Raw genomic sequence first — 25,623 nt, forward strand, 5'->3', positions numbered from 1 at the left:
CCTTCAGCACCAGCCCTGCTTCCCCCTCATACCCAGGAGGAGTGCAGCCACCAGGACCTGGCCTGGCCTTGGCACAGCATCCCTGCGAGGGCTGGATCCTCTCTGCTGCTGCCAGGACATTCACCAGAGACAAAACCAGAGCAGGGAGATGCAGCACACCCTCCTCAGGCCTCTGCTGTGGCCATGCCAACCCCAGGGAACAGGGATTCCCCAAAACACCAGCAGTGGAAGTAATGATCCCTGCAGGCAAAGCAGGGCCACCTTGGACAGCCCAGCACCCGCTGAAGGAGCCCTGGAGGAGCAGAACTGCTCCTGGTGAAGCCAAGGCTCTGGTGAAGCCAAGGCTCTGGAGGAGCAGAAGTGCTCCTGGCAGCAGGGCTCTGCTGAAGCCAAGGCTCTCTCTGCTGGGAATGGGCTGCGTTGCAGCTCAGCCGGGACTGAGCAGAGAACGAAGCACCGGCAGCAGAGCAGGACCTGTCCTGTCCTGTCCTGTCCCCACAGGGCTGGGGAGAGCAGGGACACAGCCCTGGGATCATCCAGTGCAGCTCCAGAGGCTCTGCCAGCACCGTGCTGGTGTCAAACCCAGGGCCAGGGACTGGGGGGCTGCTATGGAACATTAGTGGGGACACAGCAGTGGGAGTGGGGTGGCTCCAAGGCACTCACTGCCTTGGGGACACACGAGGAGGATGAGGATGCCCTGGCCAGTCTGTGGAACACAAGAGAGAGGACAGGGAGAGCACAACTGCACCCAGAGCTGCTGCTGGCCCGGTCCCTGGGGTCACTTTTTGTCTAGCACCAGATCCCACAACCCCAATAACAGCCCCACAAAGTCTCCAAGGACCCTCCAGTCATTCTGCTGTCACAGGAACGCAGATGAAGGGCTGTGGCTTCAAGAACATCATAAATAAAGATCTGCAGTGTCCTGAAGAGCATCTGCAAGCTGGCAGGTGAGCTCGTTCCAAGAGCAGCCAGATCTGCCACCACCTGGCTGCCAGCAGAGTTCCAGAGCCTTCAGCATCCCCTGAGTCCTCAGAGGGGTTGGGGCTCCCTGCAGGGCTCCCAGGGCACTCTGGAGTGCTGATTCCTGCAGCTTCAGTGTCCACAGCAGCACAAGGAAACGCGTCCAGTCCCCGAGGAAACACCAGCAGGAGCAGCAGAGTCTGTGGATCCATCATCCATCCTGCCAAAGCTGAACTCTGACGCTGCAGCAGGGCCCACCAGGGAGGAATCCTGGCTCCTGATGGCTCCTGGCACTGGCAGGAGCTCCACGCTGGCACTGGGGGAGATTTCTGCCAGCCCAGGGCTGAGCCCTGCCCGGCCCCTCAGCTCCCAGCAGGAGCAGGGCTGAGCACCCAGGCTGGGCCCAGAGCAAACCCCAGCCTGGGGCTGGCTCTGTGAGAGCCAGGGGGGTCCAGCCCAGAGCTCCAGCACTGCCCAGGGGCAGCAGGACAGGGCCAGGGCCAGCCCTGCACAGATGGACACAGGCCAGAGCAGGGACAGAGGGACACGGACACCAGAGTGCTCCACAGGCTCGTGCTCACCCAGCCCATGGTCGCTCTGATTTCCTGGGGTTTGGCCAGAGCAAAGGCAGACTGACCACCAGAATCAAACCTACAGAGAAAAATTTGGCTTTGGATGATTTAGAGTTGCTGTTTAATCCCGAGACAGCGCAGCTGAGTGAGTCTGGAGTTTAAGTTACAAAAAAAGAAAGCACTAGAAAATAATCTTGATACAAGAGCGATAATCAGCTGAGGTTCCCCACCCCGTGCAGGGAATCCTGCTCCACAATCCACCCAGCACAGCTGGGATGCTGCCAAGGCATTGCCTGCTCCCAGCACACTCTGGGAGGGCAAACTGTCCAGGGGGAGAGTCTGGAGGGGGATCCCCAGCACTGGGAGTTAAGATGCTGCCACCAGCTCTGCCTTTGGCCTGTTCTTGATGGGTGACACTTCTGTGGAAGGAAAAGAAACTTGTTACAGAAGCAGGGGATGCAAATATCCTGCAGCCATCTCCTGAGGGGGACCAGGCCTCAGAGTCCCCTCTGCACAGCACCTGGACTGAGAGAAATTGGTTATAAATAATCCCACATTCCCACGTGGAAATGCCCCTTTTTCACAGCACTGAAGGATTACAGACTCTCAGAGCATGGCCAGCCCAGGGACAGATCCTGGGCAGGAGGAGACACAGGAGGAGGAGCAGGGCCAGCCCTGCCCTCAGCCCTGGGCTGTTTTGTTTGGCCTCAGTGCTGACATCTGAGCCCTGTTTAGGAGTAAACAAGCTCCAAGGAAACCAGCCCCATTCCTCTCATGCCAGATTGCTCCGGGGCAGATTCCACAGAGGGAAATGGCTCCTTCCAGCCCCTCTTTGCACAGGCAGGGAGGTCCAGCTCCTGTGAGAGACAGCTCAGGGCTCTGCTGTCCCAGGAGAAGTCTTCACTGAGTTCACAGACACCTGATGAATCCCAGTGGGCTCCTTCCCTGCCAGGCAGGGCCACCAGGGCCTGTTTGGTGACTTTCTTAGTGAGCTCTCCCATTTCCCAGCTTCATTCCCACACAAATCCATGCACGGAGGCTTCAGATCACTCAGGAACACTCAGGGACCACCAGCTGTGAGCTCTGACAATCCTGGAACTGTGGGACTGCAGTGATCCTCATCCAGCTGCTTCCACAGCACTGGGAAGAGCTCCAAGGGAAATGCAGAGCTGTGCAGGGTGAGCCCAGCATCCACAAATACCCTGAGCTGCACGATGGGCCTGGCCCAGGGCTGTGGGGGAAGCCTTGGCTGGCTCAGGCAAGGCAGGAATTCCTGATGGAGCTCCTGGTGGAATGAGGTGTCTCAGGGCAGGGGCAGGATGTGACAGGGACAGCAGTGTCACCCAGGGAGCCGCCCAAGGCAATGCCAGATGCTGATGGGACAGGGAGTGCAGCCTGGGGTGCTCGGGCAGTGAGGGCTCAGCCTGGCCTGTCCCTCCCCAGGAGCTGCTGTCCCCTCCCTTTCCCAACACACTGACACTGCAGGGACAGCAGCACCTGAAGCCACAGCTGTGCAAGGAGAACATACCTGGGATCTTCTCTGGGAGTGGCTCTGAAGGAACTTCTGGGAGCTCCAACTGTTCCTGTGAGGACATTACAGACAATGTGTCACACGTGTCACAGCTGTGGGCAAGCATGGGGGGACAATGGCCCATTTCCCCCAGACTGAGCTCTGAGAGCAGCAAAAAGGGGGGACAATGGCCCACATTCCCCCCAGATCAGCTCTGAGAGTAGCAAAAAGGGGGGACAATGTCCCACATTCCCCCCAGATCAGCTCTGAGAGTAGCAAAAAGGAACTTTAACTGCTGCTAAAAGCAGCTTCCTGGAAATGGGGATTTTAACCACAAAAACATCAACCCCACCTGAGTAATGGCATTTAATTCTTCTAGAATGGCATCTTCATCCTCCTCAGTCAGGCTGCCAGCCAGGAGCTCGTCTATTTGCTGTGGGGACAGGGAAGGAGCTCAATCCCAGCCCAGCAGCTCTGAGCACAGGCTGCTCCCAGCCCCCTGCACTCACCCTCTGGTACTCCACAGCATCCTGGGTCTCTCCTATTATCCTCTCCACCTCTTCTATGGACATCACCTGGAGGGCAGAGCCACAATGCAGGTGAGGGAGGGCCCAGCAGGGAGGCAGCCCCAGGCAGCCCCCCCTGAGGTGCCCCACCCTGTACCTGGTGCATTTTGTTCAGACACTCGTTGCCTATCTTCAGGCCCTCGATGACCTTCATCTCAATCTGGGTGAATTCAATGTCCTGGACCTGCAGTGGGGAGGAGAAAGGGCAGAGGAGCCTGGCACACCTTGGCATGGCACGGGCATGGCACAGGCTGCCCTGTGAGCCCCGCAGGGATTAACAGACATGGTGTGAGGGTGTTCACAGGGGTCTGAGGGTGAGGGAAGAGATGAGGATCTGACTCCGTGTTTCAGAAGGCTGATTTATTATTTTATGATATATATTATGTTAAAACTATACTAAAGGAATAGAAGAAAGGATTTCATCAGAAGGCTGGCTAACAATAGAAAAAGAAGGAATGATAACAAAGGTTTGTGGCTCAGCTCTCTGTCCAAGCCAGCTGACTGTGATTGGCCATTAATTAGAAACAACCACATGAGACCAATCCCAGATGCACCTGTTGCATTCCACAGCAGCAGATAATCAATGTTCGCATTTTGTTCCTGAGGCCTCTCAGCTTCTCAGGAGGAAAAATCCCATTTTATCTTTCCATAAAAGATGTCTGTGACAGACATGGGGATGTGGCAGCTGGGGACAGAGGTGGCCCTGGCAGAGCTGGGCAGTGACAGGGCTCAGAGGGCTCTTCCCACCTAAATGGTGCCATGGCTGCCACTCTGAGGCACACACAGGCTGCCAGGAGGAATCAGGGGAGCCCTTCCAGTGCTGCCAGCGGCACCAGCAGCAGGAAACATCCACACCAGCAGGTCCAACAGCCCTTGAGGCGATTTCACCGGATTTTCCAGCCGCCAGCCCCAGCTGAGACCTCCCCAAACCCAAACACATCCAGCTCTGAAATGACAGGGCTGACTCAAGGCAGGAAGGCCCCAGTGCAGCCATCCCCCCTGTGAGTAACGTTCCAGCAATCTCCAAACCACACATTTAGCAGGGCACCTGCAGTTTTAAACACACCACTCCATGTCTCCAGGGAAAATCGTGGCACATGCACAATTTTGGAGACATTGCCCCTGGACAGAGGCTGGACCCCTGCCAGCTGCAATGGAGTGGAATTCCAGGGGATCCCCACCCCAGGAGAGCCCCAGGGCTGCCTCACCATCCGCTCCAGGTTGCTGATCTGGTTCTCTGTTTTGTCCAGCAGCTGCTCCTGGTACCGTTTCTTCTTCAGCAGGAGCATGGCCTTCCTGAGGGACACAGAGGGGTGAAGCAACTGGAGCCCAAAGGAGCCCACCACAGCCACGAGTCTTGTTCTGGGCGTCTGCTAAAAGGGGACAACTTGCGTGCAGCTCGACTGGCAGCCTGCACCTGCTCCTTGAGGAGCAAGGATGAGCAAACCGGGTATGGGGAATAAATCCTGCCCTGGCAGGGTGGGCAGCCCTGGCACAGGGGCACAGAGCAGCTGGGGCTGCCCCTGCATCCCTGGCAGTGCCCAAGGCCAGGCTGGATGGGGCTGGGAACACCCTGCGACAGTGGGAGGTGTCCCTGCCATGGCAGGGGTGGCACTGGGTGGGCTTTGAGGTCCCTCCCAACCCAAACCCTCCTGGCATCCCGATTCCCCCAGCGCAGCGGGAATGGGAATTAAAATATCGGGAATGGGAATTAATGAAAATATCGGCCATGGGGATAAATGTCCCCTCCCGGTGACACGATCCCCGGCGGTGGCACTGTCCCCCTGTCCCCCCGGCCCCGCTGTCACTGTCCCTCACTCTTTCTTGCCGTCCCGGAGCAGCTGCCGGGCCAGCGCCCGCTCCCGCTCCAGCCCCAGGCTCAGCCGCTTCTGGTACTGCCGGAGCTTGTCCCGCTGCTGCTTCAGTTGCTGTGGGACAGACGGACAGGGGACGGACAGAGGGACGGACAGAGAGACGGACAGGGGACGGACAGAGGGACGGACAGAGGGACGGACGGACAGGGGACGGACGGACAGGGAGACGGACAGGGGGACGGACGGACAGGGGCACGGACAGGGGACGGACAGAGGGACGGACAGGGGTCACAGCTCAGCGCTGACAGCTCCACGCCCCCTCCAGCAGCGCCACTCCCCAGCCGGGTCTGTCCCGGCCGGCTCAGCGACAGCACCGGGGGTCGCTCAGCCCCAGCCGGGCCGATCCGGTCCGGTCCATCCCCGTTCCCCGGTCCATCCCGGTCCATCCCTGACTCCCCAGCCCGGCCCAGTCCGGTCAGTCCCCCGTTCCCCAGCACGGCCCGGTCTGTCCCGCTCTGCCCCGCTCTGCCCCCTCTCCCCAGCCAGGCCCGGTCCATCCCGGTCCATCCCCGCTCACCAGCACGGCCCGGTCCTGCTCCGTGACGCGGCTCCGCCGTTTCCGCCCGAACAGGTTCCCCATGGCCGCTCCTGCCCGGCCCGGCCCGGCCCGGCCCGCCCCCGACGGCGGCCGCGAGGGGCCCGGCCCCGCACAACGCGCAGCGAGAGCGGCAGCGGCGGGAGCGAACCGCTGGGGGGCGCTCTGGGGACGGGAATACCGGGATGGGAATTATTAAAATAATAGCGGGAATGGGAATTGTTAAAATAATATCGGGAATGGGGATAAAATACCGGGAATGGGGATAATGATATTGGGAATGGGAATTATTAAAATAATAGCGGGAATGGGAATTGTTAAAATAATATCGGGAATGGGGATAAAATACCGGGAATGGGGATAATGATATTGGGAATGGGAATTATTAAAATAATCTCGGGAATGGGAATTGTTAAAATAATATCGGGAATGGGAGTAATGATATCGAGAATGGGAATTAAAATAATATCGGGAATGGGAATTAATTAAAATAATATCGGGAATGGGAATTATTAAAATAATATCGGGAATGGGAATAAAAATATCGAGAATGGGGATAATGATATCGGGGATAGGGGTAATAATATCGGGATTGGGAATAATTAAAATATAGAGAATGAGTATAATAATATTGGTAGTAGTAGTAGTAATAATAATAATAATAGATAATATAGAATATATGCTAATATGCTAATATAATAATGTAATATATAATAAAATATTATATAATTATATAAAAATAATAATAATATCGGGAATGAGGATAATAATATAGGGAATGGGGATAATATAGAGAGTGGGATGTAGGGAATAGGACCTAGGGGATGGCAGGTATGGAGGGAGGCTGTAGGCATTGGGGTTACAGGGATAACACTGCTTCATTCCCAAGTGATGGAATTGTTTGGGGCGGAAGAGCCCCTGAGCCCACCATGTCCCTGGCAGTGCCAGGATCCACGGATCCCTCGGGCTGCAGCCAGTGCCCAGAGCTGCATTGGCACCCTGGCACTGCCATTCCTGCTGCACCGGGCTGGCACGCACATCTGTCACCAACCCCCACCATGGCACCAGCCAGACCCTGAGCCCTGCACCCCAAATCCCACCTGGCTCCTCCTGGGCCTCCCCCAGCCCCACAGAAGGATCCTCACACCAACAAGTGTTTCTGCATTTATTTTTTATTAACCATTTATTTGTCTGTAATCGTTTTTACTCTCACATTACAATCGTGTGGGGGTTTTTATATATTTTTTTTTAAACTTTATTTTTGTAAAATAAATAGAGATAAGTGAACTTTTAAGGTAGGACGCTCTCCAGACCCTTGGTTAAACTCTGTGATCCCATGATTGAATCTCTGCATCAGACCTGTGGAAGCACAGCCCACACATGCTCAGGTAAAAGCCCAAAAATTCCTTAAAATTCCCCGTCCTGGGCGTGGGGCTGCACCAGAGCCAGGCAGGAGCAGCAGCTCCCACTGCCAGGAATGTCCTGTTCCTTTCACAAACACACTGATACGAGTTAAAAATCCATTTTTTCTGAAGCTGTGAGTGTTAAGGGTTAGGTGAGATCCCAAACTCTGCTCCCACCCCCGCGGGCAGCCCGGGATGAGGCACAGCTCTGTTAGACCATAATTAACTCTGGGTAACTTACAGGGGGGGGTTTTAGGTAGTTTTGGGGTTTAAAGCCTTTGATTGGTTATCCTGGGATGTGACCCCTGGCGGGGATGGTGCTGGGGCACCCAAAGTGTGCTTGGGGACCTCTCCAGGCAGAGCCCCCTGGGCCTGGGGGCACACAGGGGCACACAGGGGCACACAGGGACGCGGTGCCAGGGCCAGCAGCAGCACGGGGGGCACGGGGCAGGCATGGCCAGCACAGGGACAGAGGGCTCTGAGCCCTTCTCTCAATGCATTCCCCCTGCACAGGGACAGAGGGCTCTGAGCCCTTCCCTCACTGCATTCCCCCTGCACAGCTGGCAGTTGAGAGGGTTCTGAGCCCTTCCATCACTGCATCCTCTCAGCTCACTCACAGAAGGTTCTGAACCCTCCCCTCACTGCATTCCTCCACCACAGCTGGCAATCAGAGTTCTGAGCCCTTCCATCACTGCACCCCTCAGCACAGCTGGCAGTTTGCTGGCAGCTCACTCACAGAAAGTTCTGAGCCCTTCCCTCACTGTGTTCCCTCAGCACAGCTGGCAGCTCACATGGGTTCTGAGCCCTGCCCTCACTGCATCCCCTCAGTTCACTGACAGAGGGGATCTGAGCCCTTCTTGCACAGGGACAGAGGGGATCTGAGCCCTTCTCTCACTGCATCCCCCCCAGTTTACTCACAGAAGGTCCTGAGCCCTTCCCTGACCCTGCTGGAGCCCGCAGCTCCCGTGGCACTGCTAGGGGAACACTGGCAATTCCCTCAGTGAGTTCTGCCCCTCTGCAAGGAAACCTGTCCCCTGGCTGTGCTCTGCCTTCCCACACCCATGCCCAGCCCCAGAAGGGATCCCAGGGCACAAAACATTCATTATTCACACGTGGAAGGTGCAGAGATGGAGCAGGCCTTGCCTGGACAGCTGGGACGAGGGAGCTCAGAGCTGCCTTCCTCCTCCTCCTCCTCACCATCCTCAGGTGCTCCCAGTCCTGCTCCCACAGGGCCAGGTGAGCCCCAGCCGTGGTGAGCAGCTCCAGGTGCCCAGTCCTGGCCTCTCCTGGTGCCCACAGCCCTGGGGAGCACACAGAGCCCAGGATGGGCACGGTGGCTGTGCAGATGGCACAGGGACAGTGGCAGCAGTGCCCCAGGTGCCCCCAGCTCCCCACGGGCACCCTGGGCCTGGTGGAAGCTGGTGACACCACTGATGTGCTCCAGGCTCGTTGGGATGTCAGAGATCTTCGCTCCCTTTCTGCCCTCCTCATCCTCACATGCAGCTTTAGGGTGTGGGACATCCTGCCCTGCTCCTGCCACCTCCCTGAGCCCCCTCCTGCAGGACCCCTGCCTGCCCAGGCCACCAGGCCCCCTCTGTCCTTGCTTTCTGTGAGAGCAGGTGCAGGCAGGGAGGAGGAGGAGGAGGAGGAGGAGGAGGAGGAGGAGGCTCATGCTGCCCTGCCTCCCTGGCAGCTCATCCCACGCTGGGGTGGCTGCCCTGGCCCGGCAGTGGGTTTGGCACAGGGCTGGCAGCAGCTGGAGGGTCCTGTGGAGCTGCAGTGAGTCCTGACAGTCCTTGAAGAACCCACACTGCAGCCAAACAAGGAACAGAGACTAAAACGAGACCCTTCTCAAGGGCATTGCCTCATCCGAGTCCTCTGGAGCTCAGGAGCCGTGTTCTGACAGAGCAGCCAACCTCTGGAAACAAAAATAAATGTTCCTTTTCTGTAGCTTTGAGAGGATATAGCTGGGAAACAAAACAAAACAAAACCAGGAGATTGTCTCTTCCCCTTGTCAAACCCATCAGTAGCTAAGTCAGAAGAACAAATGTTCAAGTTACGGGGTGCAGCAGCAGCCAACACGAAACATTCAAGTCGATGATTTCTCTATGTACAGGAGCCCCCCCTGGGGCCGTCATCTGATCCTCTTCTCCACCGAGTACACCGAGATGTAGAAGTCATTGCTGCCGACGGCCAGGTGGGGCTGCGGGACAGACGGACACGGTCAGCTGGCCCAGAGGCCTGGGGCTGGGATGGGGTCGGGATGGGGCCGGGATGGGGCAGGGATGGGGCTGGGATGGGGCCGGGATGGGGCTGGGATGGGGACGGGATGGGGCCGGGATGGGGCCGGGATGGGGACGGGGATGAGATGGGGCAGGGATGGGGCTGGGATGGGGCTGGGATGGGGCTGGGATGGGGATGAGATGGGGCAGGGATGGGGATGGGATGGGGCTGGGATGGGGCCGGGATGGGGCTGGGATGGGGCTGGGATGGGGATGAGATGGGGCAGGGATGGGGACGGGATGGGGCCGGGATGGGGCCGGGATGGGGACGGGGATGAGATGGGGCAGGGATGGGGCTGGGATGGGGCCGGGATGGGGCTGGGATGGGGCCGGGATGGGGACGGGATGGGGTCGGGATGGGGTCGGGATGGGGTCAGGATGGGGTCAGGATGGGGATGGGATGGGGCTGGGATGGGGCCGGGATGGGGCAGGGATGGGGCCGAGATGGGGTCGGGATGGGGCTGCAGCTCAGCTGGGAGGGCTCAGGAGCTGCTGGAACCCGCAGGGCTGGGCTGGGACAGCTCCCCTCACCCCAGAGGGGTCCCCGTGCCACCCCCATGGCAGCAGCAGGTACAGACCCAGTGAGGGTGGAAGGCCAGGCAGCTGATGGCTCCCACTCTCTGGCCCATGAAGCCATCGTAGTACTTGATGTTGTTGATGAGCTCCCCGTTGCCGTTGTAGATGGCAGTGAACTGGTTCATGGAGCCACTGGAAGGGAAGGGACACAACTGGAGTCACTGGGAGTGCTGGGAGGGCACAAAACTGCTGCTGCAGAATGGCTGAGCTGTGTGCCAGGCCATGTCCCCCAGTGGGACAGCACTGACTGGTGGCCAGAACCACAGTGGGCACCTGGGACAGGAAAACACAGCTCCCTCCCTGGGACCACCCTGGATCACCCCGAGCTCCCTCAGGGCTCCCTGAGCTGCGGGGGGGGCAGCAGCACTCACCAAGCAAACAGGTTGGCCTGGGGGTGGATGTCCAGGGCCGTGAGCCCCTTGACAATCTGCAGCACCTTCATGGACTCGGGCATGCGGGGGTCGAAGAACCGCACATCCCCGTTGACACTGCAACACACACAGATGGGATGGGACAGGGCCACAGAGACCCCAGAGCCACCAGAGCCACCAGAGAGACCCCAGAGACCCCAGAGCCAGGCTGGGACAGGGCCACAGAGACCCCAGAGCCACCAGAGCCCAGGAATGCAGCTGTGGGGCTGCCCATGGGCCAAACCCTCCATGGGGCACTGGGACAGGGAACAGACAGGGCTGGGTTCCACCAGGGCCAGGATCTGATCCCACCCACGGCACGTTCTGTGCTGAGGGAACAGCTGGGAGTGACCCCAAACTGCTGATCCCAAACTGCTGATCAGTCATTGCTGATCCACCACTGCTGATCAATCATTGCTGATCCCACACTGATCCCACAGTGCTGATCCTTCACTGCTGATCCCAAATTCCTGATCCTTCACTGGTGATCCCAAATTCCTGTTTCCTCACCGCTGATCCCACACTGCTGATCAATCATTGCTGACCCCACACTGATCCCTCACTGCCTCTCTCTCCCAGCCCATTGCTGAGCGTGCCCTCCCTGCCCTGGCACACCCAGCACACCCAGCCCCAAATCCCTGCTGCTTTGCACAGCAGAAATTGCCTTGGGAAGCTGCAAGCAGAGGGGATGTGCTGGTGCCTCCCTTCACCCAGAAGTGTCTGGACACCAGGATCTCAGCAGGTCCTGCCATTTTTCCCTGGGATTTTGCAGCCAGCTGAAGCAGGGGGAACTGGGAGGAACTGGGAGGAACTGGGAGGAGGCTCAGCCCCACAGCCTGAGCTCCTGTGACCTTTTGGAGCCCAGCATTCCCTCCCAGCCCTGCAGCCCCAGGAGCAGCTCCCAGGCTGGAAGGGCTCTGGGGAGAGGGCACTGCCAGCCCTGGGCACAGGGACTGACCCTGGAGCTGCTGCAGGAGCTTATGGAGAGGAAGATTAAAAACTCCAATACGGGAGCTCGACAAATCTGGCAGCTGCATCACATAATCCCCTGTTTGAAAATCTTAATACATTTTTGCTGGCCCATCCCCCTGCCTCAGGAATGTTCTGAAGCCCAGAAAATTATGTTTTGTTTCCATTTTCTAATCAAGAGAAAGAGGCTCTTTGTGTGCAAACGGTGGCTTTGTGACAATAAATTCTGTTCTGCTGCTCCTTAATGGCCAAATCAGTACCTGCTGCTCTGGCTGCAGTATTTACCAGGCAGCAGGGATGGATTTGGGGAATTGCACGGGAATCCTGCCCAGGAATGTGCCTGCCTGATGCACCATTCACCTCCTTCTCTCCCAGATGTCCCCACGGAGATTTGGCAGTGAAGCCCCCTCACCACAAGATATTCACACCCAGCTCCTGCTCCCTCCCTTCCCCATCACACCCCTGGTGATTCCAGCTCCTGCTCACCCCAAATCCCCCAGCAGAGCCCCCACATCCCTCCTGCCTCCCTCCACCCAGTCTGGAGCAGGAGGTGATCACTGAGGCACGAGTCAGACCCCAGAGCTTCACCCTGCCTGCTGCTGAGCACCAGGGCCAGAACTGAGGGGAAAATCAAAGTGTGAGTGGGGCAAAGAGCCCCAGGAGAAAACCAAAAAACCAAACAGTATGGCAAAGAGCCCCAGGAGAAAACCAAAAACCAAACAGTATGGCAAAGAGCCCCAGGAGAAAACCAAGCTGTGAGTGTGGCCAAGAGCCCCAGGAGAGCTCCCTGTACCTGACACTCATGATGTTGCCCTCGGGGTGCTTCTGCAGGTAAGCCTTCACCACCCAGGCTGTGTGCTCACGGTACGTCATGACACGGCTGGGGACAAAGGGACACGTGAGAGGGGAGAGGGAAAAAGGGGAAGGAAAAAGGGGGAAACGAAAAAGGGGGAAGGAAAAAGGGGGAAGGAAAAGGGAAAAGGGAAAAGGGAAAAGGGAAAAGGGAAAAGGGAAAAGGGAAAAGGGAAAAGGGAAAAGGGAAAAGGGAAGGGAAGGGAAGGGAAGGGAAGGGAAGGGAAGGGAAGGGAAGGGAAGGGAAGGGAAGGAAGAGGGGAAAGGAAAAAGGGAAAAGGAAATTTCAAGGAAATTTCAAGGAAATTTCAAGGAAAGATAATTTCAAGGAAAGGAAAGGAAAGGAAACTTCAAGGAAAGGAAATTTCAAGGAAAGGAAAGGAAATTTCAAGGAAAGAAAACTTCAAGGAAAGGAAATTTCAAGGAAAAGAAATTTCAAGGAAAGGAAACTTCAAGGAAAGGAAAAGGAGCCCAGGGAGGCGGCGGGCCGGGCAGGAAGGGGTTACCGGTACCATTCGCTCAGGGCCATCCTCCGGTCGAACACTCGGATGGAGCCGTCGCCCAGCCCCGCCACGATCAGCGAGCGGTGCGAGTCACAGGACAGGCTGGTGACACAGCTGTCAGCGCCCGTGGGAATGTCCTGCCACAGACACACGGACAGACACACAGACACACCCCGGTGTCGGTCACACAGCCGGACACGGGGATGCCGTGGGACAGACAAACAGCAAAGCGGCTCTGGGAGCTCTGAGGGAGCTGTAAGGATGGGATCGCTTGTGAAGTACAAACAATCTGCTGGGGGTGGTTTTCTACTTTGTCTCTGTTCTTCTCAAGGGTGTGTGTGAGGAAGGTGGATTTGTTACCAACCAATCAAACAGAACGTGTGGTGTTACTCTAAATAAATCACACGGTTCTCTCGAATAAAGCCTTTGTACTTTCTACAGTCCTGCCTCTCGCCTGCTCCTGTGCCATTCTCAGTGCAGGAGGGACTTGGGCACACTGAGCTTAGGTGACAGCAGCCAATGCTCATTGATGGACACTCTCTTTTATAAAGGATTCAAAGTTCTGGTGCTTGAACCTTGGTTGCTTGGGTTCCTAGCACTGCTCAGCTCACAGGCTGGGGGATGTCTGCCTGCAGGATTCCATGGAGTTTCTGGTTTAAGTTCCAACCTGACCCATCATTGTCTCACCTGGGGACTCGTTTACTTCCATTTTTTACCAAACTAGGCTGGGAGCTGGGGTCTGTCATGGCCAATTGTATCTGTTCAGCTGCAGCTGTGACACACAGCTTCCCTCAGGGCCTGAACCAAGGTCCTGCCCCATCCTCCTCCTCCTCATCCCCACTCTCACACCGAGCAGGGTGGGGCAGCTCTGGTGCCCCAAAGGGACCCTCTGACCCCTGGCACAGCCCCAGAGCAGGGCAGGCAGTGCTGTGCCTCCTGTCCCTGCTGTGACACGTGTGACAGGGACACCCAGAGCATCTCCTTAGAGACCTGTGCTGGGAAAGGGACCTGGCAAAGGCAGCTGGAGCTGCAGGGACAGCTCTGCTGGGAGCACCCACACTGCCACTTCCCCCCTTTTCCCTTCTGGAGGCAAAGAATTGCTCAGAATAATCCCTGTGCTTGTTGGGAGGGAAAACATTGTTAAAACCAGCAAGAAACGCTGAGGAGCACTGAGAAAGCAGGAATGACAAGGATGGAATGGGCTGGGTTGGGAGAGACAGGTTGGGAAGGACCTTAGAGCCCCTCAGGAGTGCAAAAGCAGGAATGAACGATGGAATGGGCTGGCCTGGGAGGAACCTTAGAGCCCCTCTCATCCCAGCCCTGCCAGGGCACAGCTTCCTCAGCCCAGGCTGCTCCAGAAGCTGCAGGAGCTCGTCCCAAACCTCACTCCTGGTTCTACCTTTGTGCAGGTTCACCCCTGAGCCGCTGCTCCACCAGGGCTGGGGCTGCTGCAGCCTCTGCGCACCCCCAGCTCCCCCTTTGAAGCAGCAGAAGTGCAAATGAAGCACTTGTTCCTCCAGAGGTGTGGGTTTGTGTAGTTCAAAGAGGGAGGCGCCTTTATCTGCCTCGATTATCGCTGCTCTTTGTGCTGATTCGCACTTTCCCAGGCACTGAGTCAGGAAGTTCCAATCACTCCAATTTCAACACCCGATCGTTGCAATTAAAAAAAGAAACAACGTGGTTTTTTAGATACTTTCGGCGCAATCATTAATCATCATCATTTAAAAGATTTTCGCCTCCCGGATTTTGCCGCTCCCTAATTTGCATAGAGAAAAATAATATGTGAAAGTAATTAAGATGAACAGAGGCTTAATTATCCTGCATCGCAGGGTCAAAGTGTCGCAATTAATGTTCATCCAAGGGTAATTAATTTCGAGAAGCTTTGAAAACTCCGCTTCCCTTTCATTGCAGCATGGTGCCTCCGTTCTCACCGACCACCTGCTTCTCCTCGGGATTTCTGAGAAACTCCCACGTGTGGCGGCTGCCAGGGGCTCTGCAGGGCCTTTCCCTGTTCCGTGGCACGGGGGGTGTGTGTGCCTTCACAGAGCGCTGCACTACTGCAGTTCCCTGTCCGTGTGAAACCCAGCTGCATCCCAGAGGCTGGTTCTGCATCCCAGAGGCTGGTTCTGCATCCCAGAGCCCTTCTCTGCATCCCAGAGCCTGATTCTGCATCCCAGAGCCTGATTCTGCATCCCAGAGCCTGGTTCTGCATCCCAGAGCCTGATTCTGCATCCCAGAGCACTTCTGTGCATCCCAGAGCCCTCCCTGCATCCCAGAGCCCTTCTCTGCATCCCAGAGCCTGATTCTGCATCCCAGAACCTGATTCTGCATCCCAGTGCCTGATTCTGCATCCCGGAGCCTGCCTTCACATCCCAGAGCACTTCTGTGCATCCCAGAGCCTGATTCTGCATCCCAGAGCCCTTCTCTGCATCCCAGAGCCTGATTCTGCATCCTACAGCCCTCTCTGCATCCTAGAGCCTGCTTTCACATCCCAGAGCCTGATTCTGCATCCCAGAGCCTTCCTCTGCATCCCAGCGCCTGCTTTCACATCCCAGAACCTGATTCTGCATCCCAGAGCCTGATTCTGCCTCCCAGAGCCTCCCTTCAGATCCCAGTGCCCTCCTCTGCATTGCACAGCCTCTGCTGCCCACCCAGAAGAGCAGAGCAGCTTGCAGGCGAGCCCTGACACATCCCTGAGTGTCTGTGGGGTTTTACTGACCTGGGCAGGGAAAGGGGAGGGCAAGGGCTCCGGGAGCTCCTCCCAGAGCACTCCCGGGCTCACGGCTGGGCCCTGGCAAGGAAGGGCTGCACAGCAGGCAGTGTGTGTTACCTGGACTTTCATCTCCCGGTCCGTGTCCCAGATGCGGATGATCCTCACGTCCCCAGAGGTCATCAGCAGCCCGGTCTCCTGCTCCCAGTCCACCACCATCCCTGCTCCTGGCACACAGCAAGGCAGGGGCACTCAGTGCCAGCACGGGCACAGCGGCAGCCCTGCAGGGCACCAGCGTGTGCCGGGCACTGCCAGTGCCACAGGAACGCACACTTACACACACACACACACACACACACAGACACACACAGAGACACACACAGACACACAGAATTACACACACAGAATTACACACACAGAATTACACACACACACACAGAATTACACACACAGAGTTACACACACACCTCACACACACACAGAGACACACACAGACACAGAATTACACACACACACACAATTACACACACACACCTCACACACCTCACACACAGAATTACCCACACACACAGAATTACACACACACCCCCCACACAGAATTACACACACAGAGAGAATTACACACACACACCTCACACACACAGACACAGAATTACACACACACACCTCACACACACACCTCACACAGAATTACACACACACACCTCACACACACACACACCTCACACAGAATTACACGCACACACCCCACACAGCTCCAGCTGAGACTCAGTCAGCTGCTCCTGTGTCACAGACATCTTTTTATGGAAAATCCTTTCCTTAGGATGTTTTTCCTCCTGAGAAGCTGGAGGCCTCAGGAACAAAATGTTCAGCACCAGGTCCCATCCACACCACGTTAGAAACACAAACAAAACCCCGGGAGCACCACAGGAGGGAACCAGAGAAGAACTCCAGGACTGGTGTCTGTCTCCAGCCCCTGTGAGGCAGAATTCCTGCCTCACACAACAGCATCCTCCCAGCCTCATACAGAATCGTTCCTGTCCCTCAGAGCATCATTCCTTCTTCTCAGAGCAGCATTCCTGCTTCTCAAAGCAGAATTTCTGTCTCCCAGAGGAGCATCCCAGCTTCTCAGAGCAGAATTCCAGCCTCAGAGCAACATCCCAGTGTCTCAGAACAGCATCCCTGCCCCTCAGAGCAGCCTCCCAGAGCAGCATCCCAGCCCCTCAGACCAGAATTCCTGCCTCTAAGCATCATCCCAGTCTCTCAGAGCACCATCCCAGCCTCTCAGAGCAGCATTCCTGCCTCTGAGCATCATTCCTGCCTCTCAGAGCATCACCCCAGCCTCCCAGAGCAGCATTCCTGCTTCTCAGAGTACCATTCCTGCCTCTCCTGCCCCTCAGAGCAGCTGCCCACCCTCCCCTCGATGCCAGCCCAGCTCTGTGGTGCTGAGCAGCGTTTCATAAGCACTCAGAGCTGGAGGCAGAGCCCTCTGCAATGCAGGGCTGCAGCTCCTGCCCCAGCACCCTCAGTGCCTCCATGCCAGGGTCTCGCCCCACAATGAGCTGTTCCACGAGGTACAAACGTGCTTTGTCTGGCTCTGCTGCAGGAACCATCCCCACAGGACACCAGGCCTGCCCCAAGGGGCTCCTTTGTCACCACGGGGCCACCACCAGTGCCTTGTACCAGAACATCCAGAGCACAAAGGGAGCAGCAGCTCATCCTCTGAGCACCCAGTTCTGCTCCAGGTGATGCAATGACCTTGTTCTGCAGCTCCACAGAAACGCTGCCCCTGTCTCCTCCCTGAGCACCACATCTGGGTGGGCTCCTGGTCCTGCCCCTTCCATGGGGTCACTGATCGATGCTGGCAGGGGGTTATTTACAGACATGAACAAGATGGGGCTGCTGTGGAACAGCTTTCCTTGTGAGCAGCACCAGGTCCTGCCCAGCTGTGCTGCCAGGGGCTGCTCTGGGCAGGGGCACAGGGAAGGGGAGTTTGGGAGCAGAGTTGGCATTTTTGGGGGCAGAGTTGGCATTTTTGGGGGCAGAGTTTCCATCTCTGGTGCCTCTCTCGCTGTGCCTGCCAGGATTTGTCCCTGAGGATATCCAGCAAGGAAGGACACACAGATGGGCAGGGAAGGTCTCACCGAGGGAAGAGGCTGCACAGGGATTGCACCAAGGTTGCCATGAGAGACAAGCAGATGGAAAGGACAAGGCTGGAATAAAAGGAGGGAGATGATGATGGAATCCTGGAATGGTTGGGCTGGAAGGGACCTTTACAATCACGTCATTCCACCTCATACCATGGCACCACTTCCCCAGGGTGCTCCAACCTGGCCAGGGACACTTCAGGGATGGTGCTGCCTATGGTGTGCCTGGAGACCTTGCATTTCCTGCCTTCCTTATTAAAACTTAAACGGTTCAGCTCTGATTGTGCTCCCTGGAAGAGGCAGGAGCAGGATTTGGATCACCCCAAAGCAAGGATGGAGGTGGTGGGTGCTGGGGGCTCTGCTCCTGCTGCTCCCCAGTGTGCCCTGGCCAAAAGGGATGAACCGGGAGTGCTGAAGCACAACTCCAGGCTGTGTGAGGAGCAGAAAAGCCCTCACACAGAAATGTCAGTCACTTGGAAGTGTGTGAGGGGAAGGAAAGCTTCCTCTGACTGTGAAATGTTCCATCCAGAGCTGGCACTCACAGTATGGAGTGGGACAGAAATAGCTGAACTATTTCTATGTACAAGCATGGCAGAAATGATCCAGGATTGGCTCATGTTTCCATGCTCAATTCAGAGCACTTTGGGATGAGGAGTGAACGTGGGATTGAATACTAATGATCATTTCCTTTTTAATTAACAGAGGTCCTACTCCAGGATGCTACAACTGAGCCTGCAGCCCACCCACAGGGCTCTGGCTGCTGGGCTTGGCACCTGAGCTGCTCCTGAGCTCCTCCTGCACCTGAGCACCTGAGCTGCTCCTCACTGAGATGCTCCTGCACCTGAGCTGCTCCTCAGTGAGATGTTCCTGCACCTGAGCTGCTCCTCACTGAGATCCTCCTGTATCCCTGAGGACCTGAGCTGCTCCTCACTGAGATGCTCCTGTATCCCTGAGGACCTGAGCTGCTCCTCACTGAGATGCTCCTGCACCTGAGCACCTGAGCTGCTCCTCACTGAGCTCCTCCTGTATCCCTGAGCACCTGAGCTGCTCCTCACTGAGATGCTCCTGTACCTGAACACCTGAGCTGCTCCTCACTGAGATGCTCCTGTATCCCTGAGCACCTGAGCTGCTCCTGAGCTCCTCCTGCACCTGAGCACCTGAGCTGCTCCTCACTGAGCTCCTCCTGTATCCCTGAGCACCTGAGCTGCTCCTCACTGAGCTCCTCCTGTATCCCTGAGCACCTGAGCTGCTGCTCACTGAGATGGTCCTGTATCCCTGAGCACCTGAGCTGCTCCCCAGCTCCTCCTGCACGTCCTGCACCTGCCCAGCCCCAGATCTGGCTCTGCCTGCCCTGTCACTGTCCCAGCTGCTGAGAGCAGCACACAGGGCACAGCTGGCACAGCCCTAAGCTGGCACAGCCCCTGGCACAGCCCTGGCACGGGACAGTGCTGCTGGAATGCTGCTGCTCCCAGCCCTGCACTGCTGCAATGCATCAGCAGCCCAGAGCACAGTTTTCCCCTAAGGGATATTTTGTTCTAAGATAATGAGCAGCAAATCCTCCACAGCTCCGGGAAAGGAGTTTTTAAATGGCTGTGGTGGAAGTGTTGGTGCTTTTTGGTTCGGGTTTTTGTTTGTTTGTTTGTTTTTGAGCCCTGGCAGTTTATCCACACCAGCAGCTGTTCCTGCAGGTAGAACTGCCCTTGGCTGTAAATGCAGGTAGAACTGCCCATGGCTGCTCCCTCAGCATTGTCCCTGAGCCAGAGATGTTTGCCTGGATGGGACAATTCCATGGATAACCTCCAGTACCATGTGGTGAGAGCAGCTGCATTCCCAACATCTGCACTGCCCTGAACGCCAGGGAGCGTGGCCAGGCTGCCCTTGGCATTTCAGGGGAGTCAGGAATATCCATGGAACACCACACAAAGCATCCTGGGCTCTGAGTGATCATTTTTAATCACGGGCCCTCCTGGCTGAGCAGTGAAGCACATCCCTGCTTCAATTTCCAGGAAGCAGTGGGAGGCTTGGATGACCTCACTCCTCATTAATTTCTACAACATCCTCTCAAAAAGTGTCCCCCTCCTCCTGCCAAGGCCTCTGCAGCGAGGGACAGCAGGAGCTGGGATGCTGGGAATTCAATTAAGAGAACACAAACCCCTGGAGCTGCCATTTCTCCAGGGAATTTATTGCCATCAAACAATCTGACCAGAGCTGTGCCAGCCCGCCCTGCTGATGGGGGCTCCTGCTGCTCCCTGTGTCCCTTGCTCTCAGGATGAGCCTGAGCCTGATCCTTGGCCAGCTCCTGGAGCAGGCTGGAGCTGTCCCTCTGTCCTTCCTGTCCCTCTGTCCCCCACCCAGCCTGGCCTGGGGCAGGACCCAAGCATTGCTGATGCTGCCAGGAGAGCACCATTTCCACACATTTTCACAGCTCTCCAGAGGGAAAGGGGAATGCTGGGGCTGCCCTCCACTAGGAGAAGGATTTCATGGCCCGGCCCTGCCCTGCCCTGAGCAGGGGCTGCCCTGGCCCTGCAGCAGCTGCATCCATTGCTCTGGAATTCCCTGAACCTGCCCAGGGATTCCTGAACCTGCTCCTGCTCTGGAATTCTCTGCTCCTGCTCCTGCCCAGGGATTCCCTGCAGCCAAGCCCTGCTAATTTTAGCCTTGGCTGGGGGATTCCAGTGCCAGGCACAGCAGCAGCAGCCACACATCAGCTCTGCCCAGCTCTGCCCCAGCTCCCAGGGCACAGGGATGAGCTGAAGTGCACTGAGGAGCTCTGAATCAGCCCCTGGCAGGGGCCTGGCTGATGAATCAGTGCAGACACAGCCAGCCCTGATCAGTCAGCAAAGATCAATCATTGATGAGCATCCTGAGGTGACACCCCCAGCACCAGGCATGCCCTGACACATCCACCATCTGCTGCCCACCCCCGTGGGACCCTGCCAGCATCCAGAGCCTCACAGAGCCTGCAGATCCTGAGGGACAAGGCTGGGGGCTCCCCCACCTTCCCTCCATGCAGCAGAGTGGGGTTTGTGACATTTGTCACAGTCCCAGAATCCCAGAAGGATTGGGGTTGGGCACAGGATCTTCACAAATAAACCCCAGCATCTCCTTTCCACAGGATCCTCACAAATAAACCCCAGCACCTCCTTTCCACAGGATCCTCACAAACAAACCCCAGCACCTCCTTTCCATGGGATCTTCACGAATAAACCCCAGCACCTCCTTTCCACAGGATCCTCACAAACAAACCCCAGCCAGCCCCACAGCAGCTCCATTTGGAGCCTCCCTCCCAAACCCTTCTGCCCAGGGATGCTTTGAATGTCCCTGGAGAAGAGAGATTCCCAAATCCCCCTCACCTCCTGTGGCTGAGGGGGCTCAGAGAGGCTGACAGGACTCTGAGGAAGGTTCCCCTGCTCCAGCAGGGCTGTGCCTGCCCTGGGAGCCCAGATCCTGCATCCCCATGGGCACAGACACAGGGCAGGGCATGGCACAGGTGGCACCAAAGCCACAGGAACCCAGAGACCCCTCAAAGCACAGCAAACCCCACCCAGCCACCCCCCTGAGCACAGGGAACAGCAGCACTCACCTCCCTGCTTGCTTCTGTCCAGGTAGATGGACACCCTGCGGGCCAGGCCTGTGGGAGACAGACAGACAGACAGACAGACAGGGTCAGGGGTGCTGCTCAGGGCCAGCCAGAGCAGAACCCAGCCCCAGACAGGGAGCAGAAACACCAACTCCAATGGAGGAATGAGAAAGAGAAGCAGCAGCAGCCAGAGCAGCCCATGGCTCCCTCCCTCCCTGCAGCACAGCAATTTTGGGAGGGCAGCAGGAGCAAGGAGCCCTGCTGGGGCTGGGGCTGCTGCCAGCACTGCCAGGACAGACAGACACACTGACAGACAGACAGGGAGGGAGATCCTGGGAGCTTGGGGCTGCTGCCATGGCTCAGGGTTTGTGTGCCCACGGCTGGGAGGGCAGCAGGGAAGCAGCTGTGCCAGCTCAGCTGTGCCCTCCCAGAGGAGATGGATATGCCAGTTCTGTGTCTGTTCTGTGCCAGTTCTGTGTCTGTTCTGTGCCAGCTCTGTGCCTGGATGTGCCAGTTCTGTGCCTGCCTGTGCCAGTTCTGTGCCTGTTCTGTGCCTGCCTGTGCCACTTCTGCGCCAGTTCTGTGCCTGCTCTGGGCTGCTGCCCCTCCCAGAAGATGAATTCAGGTATTACACATTCCCCTCTCCTTCTCTGAGAGTGGAAATGGCCCTGAAAGCCAAGTTCTGGCTGCTCTCAAGAGCCGTCCAGAGGTGAGTGTGACATTGTGGCACAGGGGAGAAGCTGGGAGAGGAGGAAGGAAATCAATAGTGGAGCAAACAAACTCCAGTAAAACTCCTGAGCTCTGCAGCTCCAAAATGCATCCTGAGTTCTGTGAGCAGGGCTGGACCAGCTGTGGGCTTGGCACAGATGGCTCTGAGGGCTCTCATCCATCTCCACGGGGACCTGCTCCACTTTAGCTCTTTTGAAGTGGCTGCATTTATTTCTCTCTCCACAAACAGCTCTGTCCTGCTCTGCTGCCCAGTGTGCTGGGAAGGGGCAAGGCACAGAAAACAGCCCCCAGACTGCTTCACTCCCTAAAGGAAAGAAAAGCCAAGGGGAAAAAACCCAATCCTAAAGAGAAGAGATTGCAAAGTTCCCCCAGTCCTGTTCTGGCAGATGGAAGCAGGCAGCTCCCAGAGCTCTCTCAGCAGAGAAATGCACTGAAGAGCTGCAAGGGCTGGGTCAGGCTCCTGGGATGAACACATCAGCTCAGAAATGAGAACTGTCAGCGTTTAAGGTCAGCATGAATGATGGTGGTCATCCCATGTGACCTCCTGCACAGCATGGGCCTCCTCCAGCACCTCCTCATCAATCCCAGCAAGGGCTGACTGAGCCCCAGCACAGCCAGGGAAAGCTGCAGCCTTGATTAGAAATGTTCAAGTGACAGAGAATTGCAGCATTAGCACCTGGTGGGGTCTGGGAAAGAGGAACACCCGCTCCTGGAATGCTGCAAAACCTCCTTTAATGTCCTAAAACCTCCCTTAATATCCCAAAACATCCTTTAACATCCTGAAACCTCCTTTAATATCCCAAAACATCCTTTAACATCCTAAAACCTCCTTTAATATCCTAAACCTACCTTACTATCCCAAAACCTCCCTTAATATCCCAAAACCTCCTTTAATATCCTAAACCTCCCTTACTATCCCAAAACCTCCCTTAATATCCCAAAACCTCCTTTAACATCTTAGAACCTCCTTTAATATCCTAAAACCTCCTGAAATGTCCCCAAACCTCTTTTAACATCCTACAACCTCCTGTAATATCCTAAAACCTCCCATAATGCCCTAAAACAGATTTCAGGGTTACACCAACTGTTTTTCTGGCTTCATCCCACGTGTGGCTGGATGCCAGGGCTCCTTTTTACACCCTTTTCTGCCCAGCTTTCCTGGCACTCCAAGCAGGCCAATGTCTCACTGTGCTGTCCTTCTGCACGTGCCAGATTTAGAGCACACGTCCCTCTGCCCCCTCCTGACCCACAACAACCAGGGAAGAACAGGAGCCAGAGTGGGAGCTGGGGCTGAAGGAGGTCACAGGTGCCACCCACGAAGCTGCACCAAGGCTGGTTTTCAGCTTTTCCCCCAAGAAAGCTCAGTGGCACCCACCTCGTGTGGTTGGCAGCATGTCTGACAGCCCCTGCCAGGCTGTCACCATCTCTGGGTTCTTCTCCAGGTCTGCAAAGTTCTTCCACACCCTGATGGCACCATCGTCTGGGGGAGCACAGGGGAAGAAAGAGCACAAAGCAAAGTCACTGGTGGTGCTGCAGCCCCTCATGCTCCAGGAAGGAGAGGAGAAGCAGAGCTGAAGTCACACAGACCCCAAAGCCCAGAGTGTCATTGAACACCTCCTGTTGGGGTTGTTTTCCCTCTCTAATTTACATCCACAGAACCTCATGCTTTGTTCTGCTGGAGCTGTTCTGGAAGAGCTTTTCTCCTCCCTTGAACAACAACTGACATTCAGTGTCTCTCCATTTCCTTGACATTCATTTTCTGCAGGATTCATCTCTGGATTGGTGCCGAGGGCCACACAAGTACCCACTCAACACAGAACAGCCCCACAGAGGCAGCAGCATCAAAGCCCAGCCCATCAGCAGCAAATCTTTCAAGAACATTGTGTATTTTTTTCAATTTGCTCCCCATCTGTGAAACTTTTGTGCTAAGAATCAATAAATTGAAAGAAATATGTCCTGAAGGCTCTCTCAGCTCCCCTTCCCCCTCCCTTAATTCCACCCAACCTGTGCAGTTGAGCAGGAGGAGCTGCTGAAAACACTCTGAGTGCCAGGTTGGAATGGTTCCTTGGGAGAGGAGCAATCTGACTCACAGCTCTGCAGAGCCTCTGGGCCAGGTCTCCTCCTGCAGCCCCTGCCCAGGTGAGACAGGGGCTGGAGGGAAACCCAGAACCACCTGGGGCTTTGGTGCTGAGGCTGAGCCCTGCCTGCTCATGGAACAGAGCTGCAGCTCCTGTGCTTTGCTGCTGCACAGTTTCAGCTCTGGGCAGCAGATTTATCCAGTGAAATCAGCTTTATCCAGTGAAATCACCTTTCCCCAGTGAAATCACCTTTCTCCAGCTGGAATCACATTTATCCACCTGGAATCACCTTTCTCCAGCTGGAATCACCTTTATCCAGCTGAAATCACCTTTATCCAGTGAAACCACCTTTCCTCATCTGAAATCACTTTTATCCAGCTGAAATCACCTTTCCCCAGCTGGAATCACCTTTATCCAGCTGGAATCACCTTTCCCCAGGTGTGCCACAGCAGGGGTGACCACAATGCAATGACAACAAGCAGAGACTCAGCTGGGAACAGCTTCAGCAGGTGTTGGACTGGTCAGCCCTTGGAAACTCTGCTTGAGAGGTTTCAGCACTGCCAGGAATCTGCAAGTGTGAGCCTGGAAATCCTCCTGAGCTGAGAGCAGGAGGTCAGTGCAGGGCTGTCACTGTGATATCCTCTGAAAAATCCCTTTGCCAGGATTCCTTCTCCTGGGAAGCTTCAGCTTCTCCATGTTCTGTCCCTCTGGAATGTGCTTTGGAGGGTGCTTACCAACAAGTGCATCTTTGATTGGTTCCATGTCAATTGTTTTTAATTAATGACCAATCCCAGTTCCAGCTGTGTCAGACTCTCTGGTCAGTCACAAGATTTTATTATTCATTCTTTTCTAGCCTTCTGATGGCTCCTTTCTCTTTCTTTAGCATAGTTTTAGTATATCATTTTTATAGAATAGAATAGAATAGAATAGAATAGAATAGAATAGAATAGACTATCATAATATAATAAATCAGCCTTCTAAGACTTAGAGTCAATTCTCACCTCTCACCTCGTCCTGGAGACCCACAACAATTAATAACCACACAATGGGGAAGATGGGGCTGGGAGCGGATTGGAGGGGCCAGAAGAGGGTGCAGAGCAGCTCAGCTGGGCTGGCAGTGTCCCCAGCCCCCGTGGGACACAGTGTGCTGTGCAGGGCCCCTCACCTGTGGCAGTGAGCAGCAGGGAGCAGTCCTGCCCGTTCAGGTACTCCATGGCCGTGATCCGCGTGTACCGGGGGTTCCCGTTGTGGAAGTAATCCAGCTTCTCCCCCTTCTCCCAGTCCCAGAAGCTGTGGGAGGAACAAACACTGAGCTTCCAGCTCTCTGTGCCAGCTGCAGAGACTCCTTACCCAGTCTGGGATCTCTC

At 56.1% G+C, this 25,623-nt stretch overlaps 2 protein-coding genes across 4 annotated transcripts in view; both read right to left on the minus strand.

The window, feature by feature from the left end:
• Positions 1–1,636: 1,636 nt before the first annotated feature.
• Positions 1,637–6,142, minus strand: CHMP6 (charged multivesicular body protein 6). The gene is made up of 8 exons (XM_074554994.1): positions 6,000–6,142; positions 5,427–5,536; positions 4,817–4,904; positions 3,706–3,792; positions 3,552–3,617; positions 3,395–3,475; positions 3,061–3,115; positions 1,637–1,951 (listed from the first exon to the last, which is right to left on the minus strand). The coding sequence occupies exons 1-8, from the start codon at positions 6,060–6,062 to the stop codon at positions 1,899–1,901; spliced, it is 603 nt and encodes a 200-aa protein (XP_074411095.1). The 5' UTR covers positions 6,063–6,142; the 3' UTR covers positions 1,637–1,898.
• A 1,029-nt stretch (positions 6,143–7,171) lies between these two features.
• The window catches only part of RPTOR (regulatory associated protein of MTOR complex 1), a 98,649-nt gene continuing 80,197 nt past the window's right edge, over positions 7,172–25,623 (minus strand). For 2 of the 3 annotated variants that reach the window (XM_074555337.1, XM_074555336.1), the window contains 9 exons: positions 25,422–25,546; positions 23,554–23,658; positions 21,453–21,500; positions 15,843–15,949; positions 13,022–13,149; positions 12,451–12,537; positions 10,650–10,766; positions 10,281–10,410; positions 7,172–9,623 (listed from right to left, as the gene is read on the minus strand). In XM_074555337.1, coding sequence (XP_074411438.1) covers positions 9,555–9,623; positions 10,281–10,410; positions 10,650–10,766; positions 12,451–12,537; positions 13,022–13,149; positions 15,843–15,949; positions 21,453–21,500; positions 23,554–23,658; positions 25,422–25,546 — 916 coding nt within the window. In that variant the 3' untranslated portion in view covers positions 7,172–9,554. The remainder of the gene's footprint in view (positions 9,624–10,280; positions 10,411–10,649; positions 10,767–12,450; positions 12,538–13,021; positions 13,150–15,842; positions 15,950–21,452; positions 21,501–23,553; positions 23,659–25,421; positions 25,547–25,623) is intronic. The other variant, XR_012583295.1, reaches the window with a different exon arrangement.

This window comes from Zonotrichia albicollis, chromosome 19 (assembly GCF_047830755.1).
Source record: "Zonotrichia albicollis isolate bZonAlb1 chromosome 19, bZonAlb1.hap1, whole genome shotgun sequence".
Classification (NCBI taxonomy): Eukaryota; Metazoa; Chordata; class Aves; order Passeriformes; family Passerellidae; genus Zonotrichia; species Zonotrichia albicollis.

Excerpts from the sequence above, each read along its gene's own strand:
- CHMP6 (XM_074554994.1), bottom strand. The coding sequence starts at position 6,062 with ATGGGGAACCTGTTCGGGCGGAAACGGCGGAGCCGCGTCACGGAGCAG. Across the intron at positions 3,793-4,816 it reads TCAGCAACCTGGAGCGGATG|GTCCAGGACATTGAATTCAC; the intron begins GTGAGGCAGCCC and ends TCCCCACTGCAG. Across the intron at positions 3,618-3,705 it reads GTCTGAACAAAATGCACCAG|GTGATGTCCATAGAAGAGGT; the intron begins GTACAGGGTGGG and ends TCTGCCCTCCAG.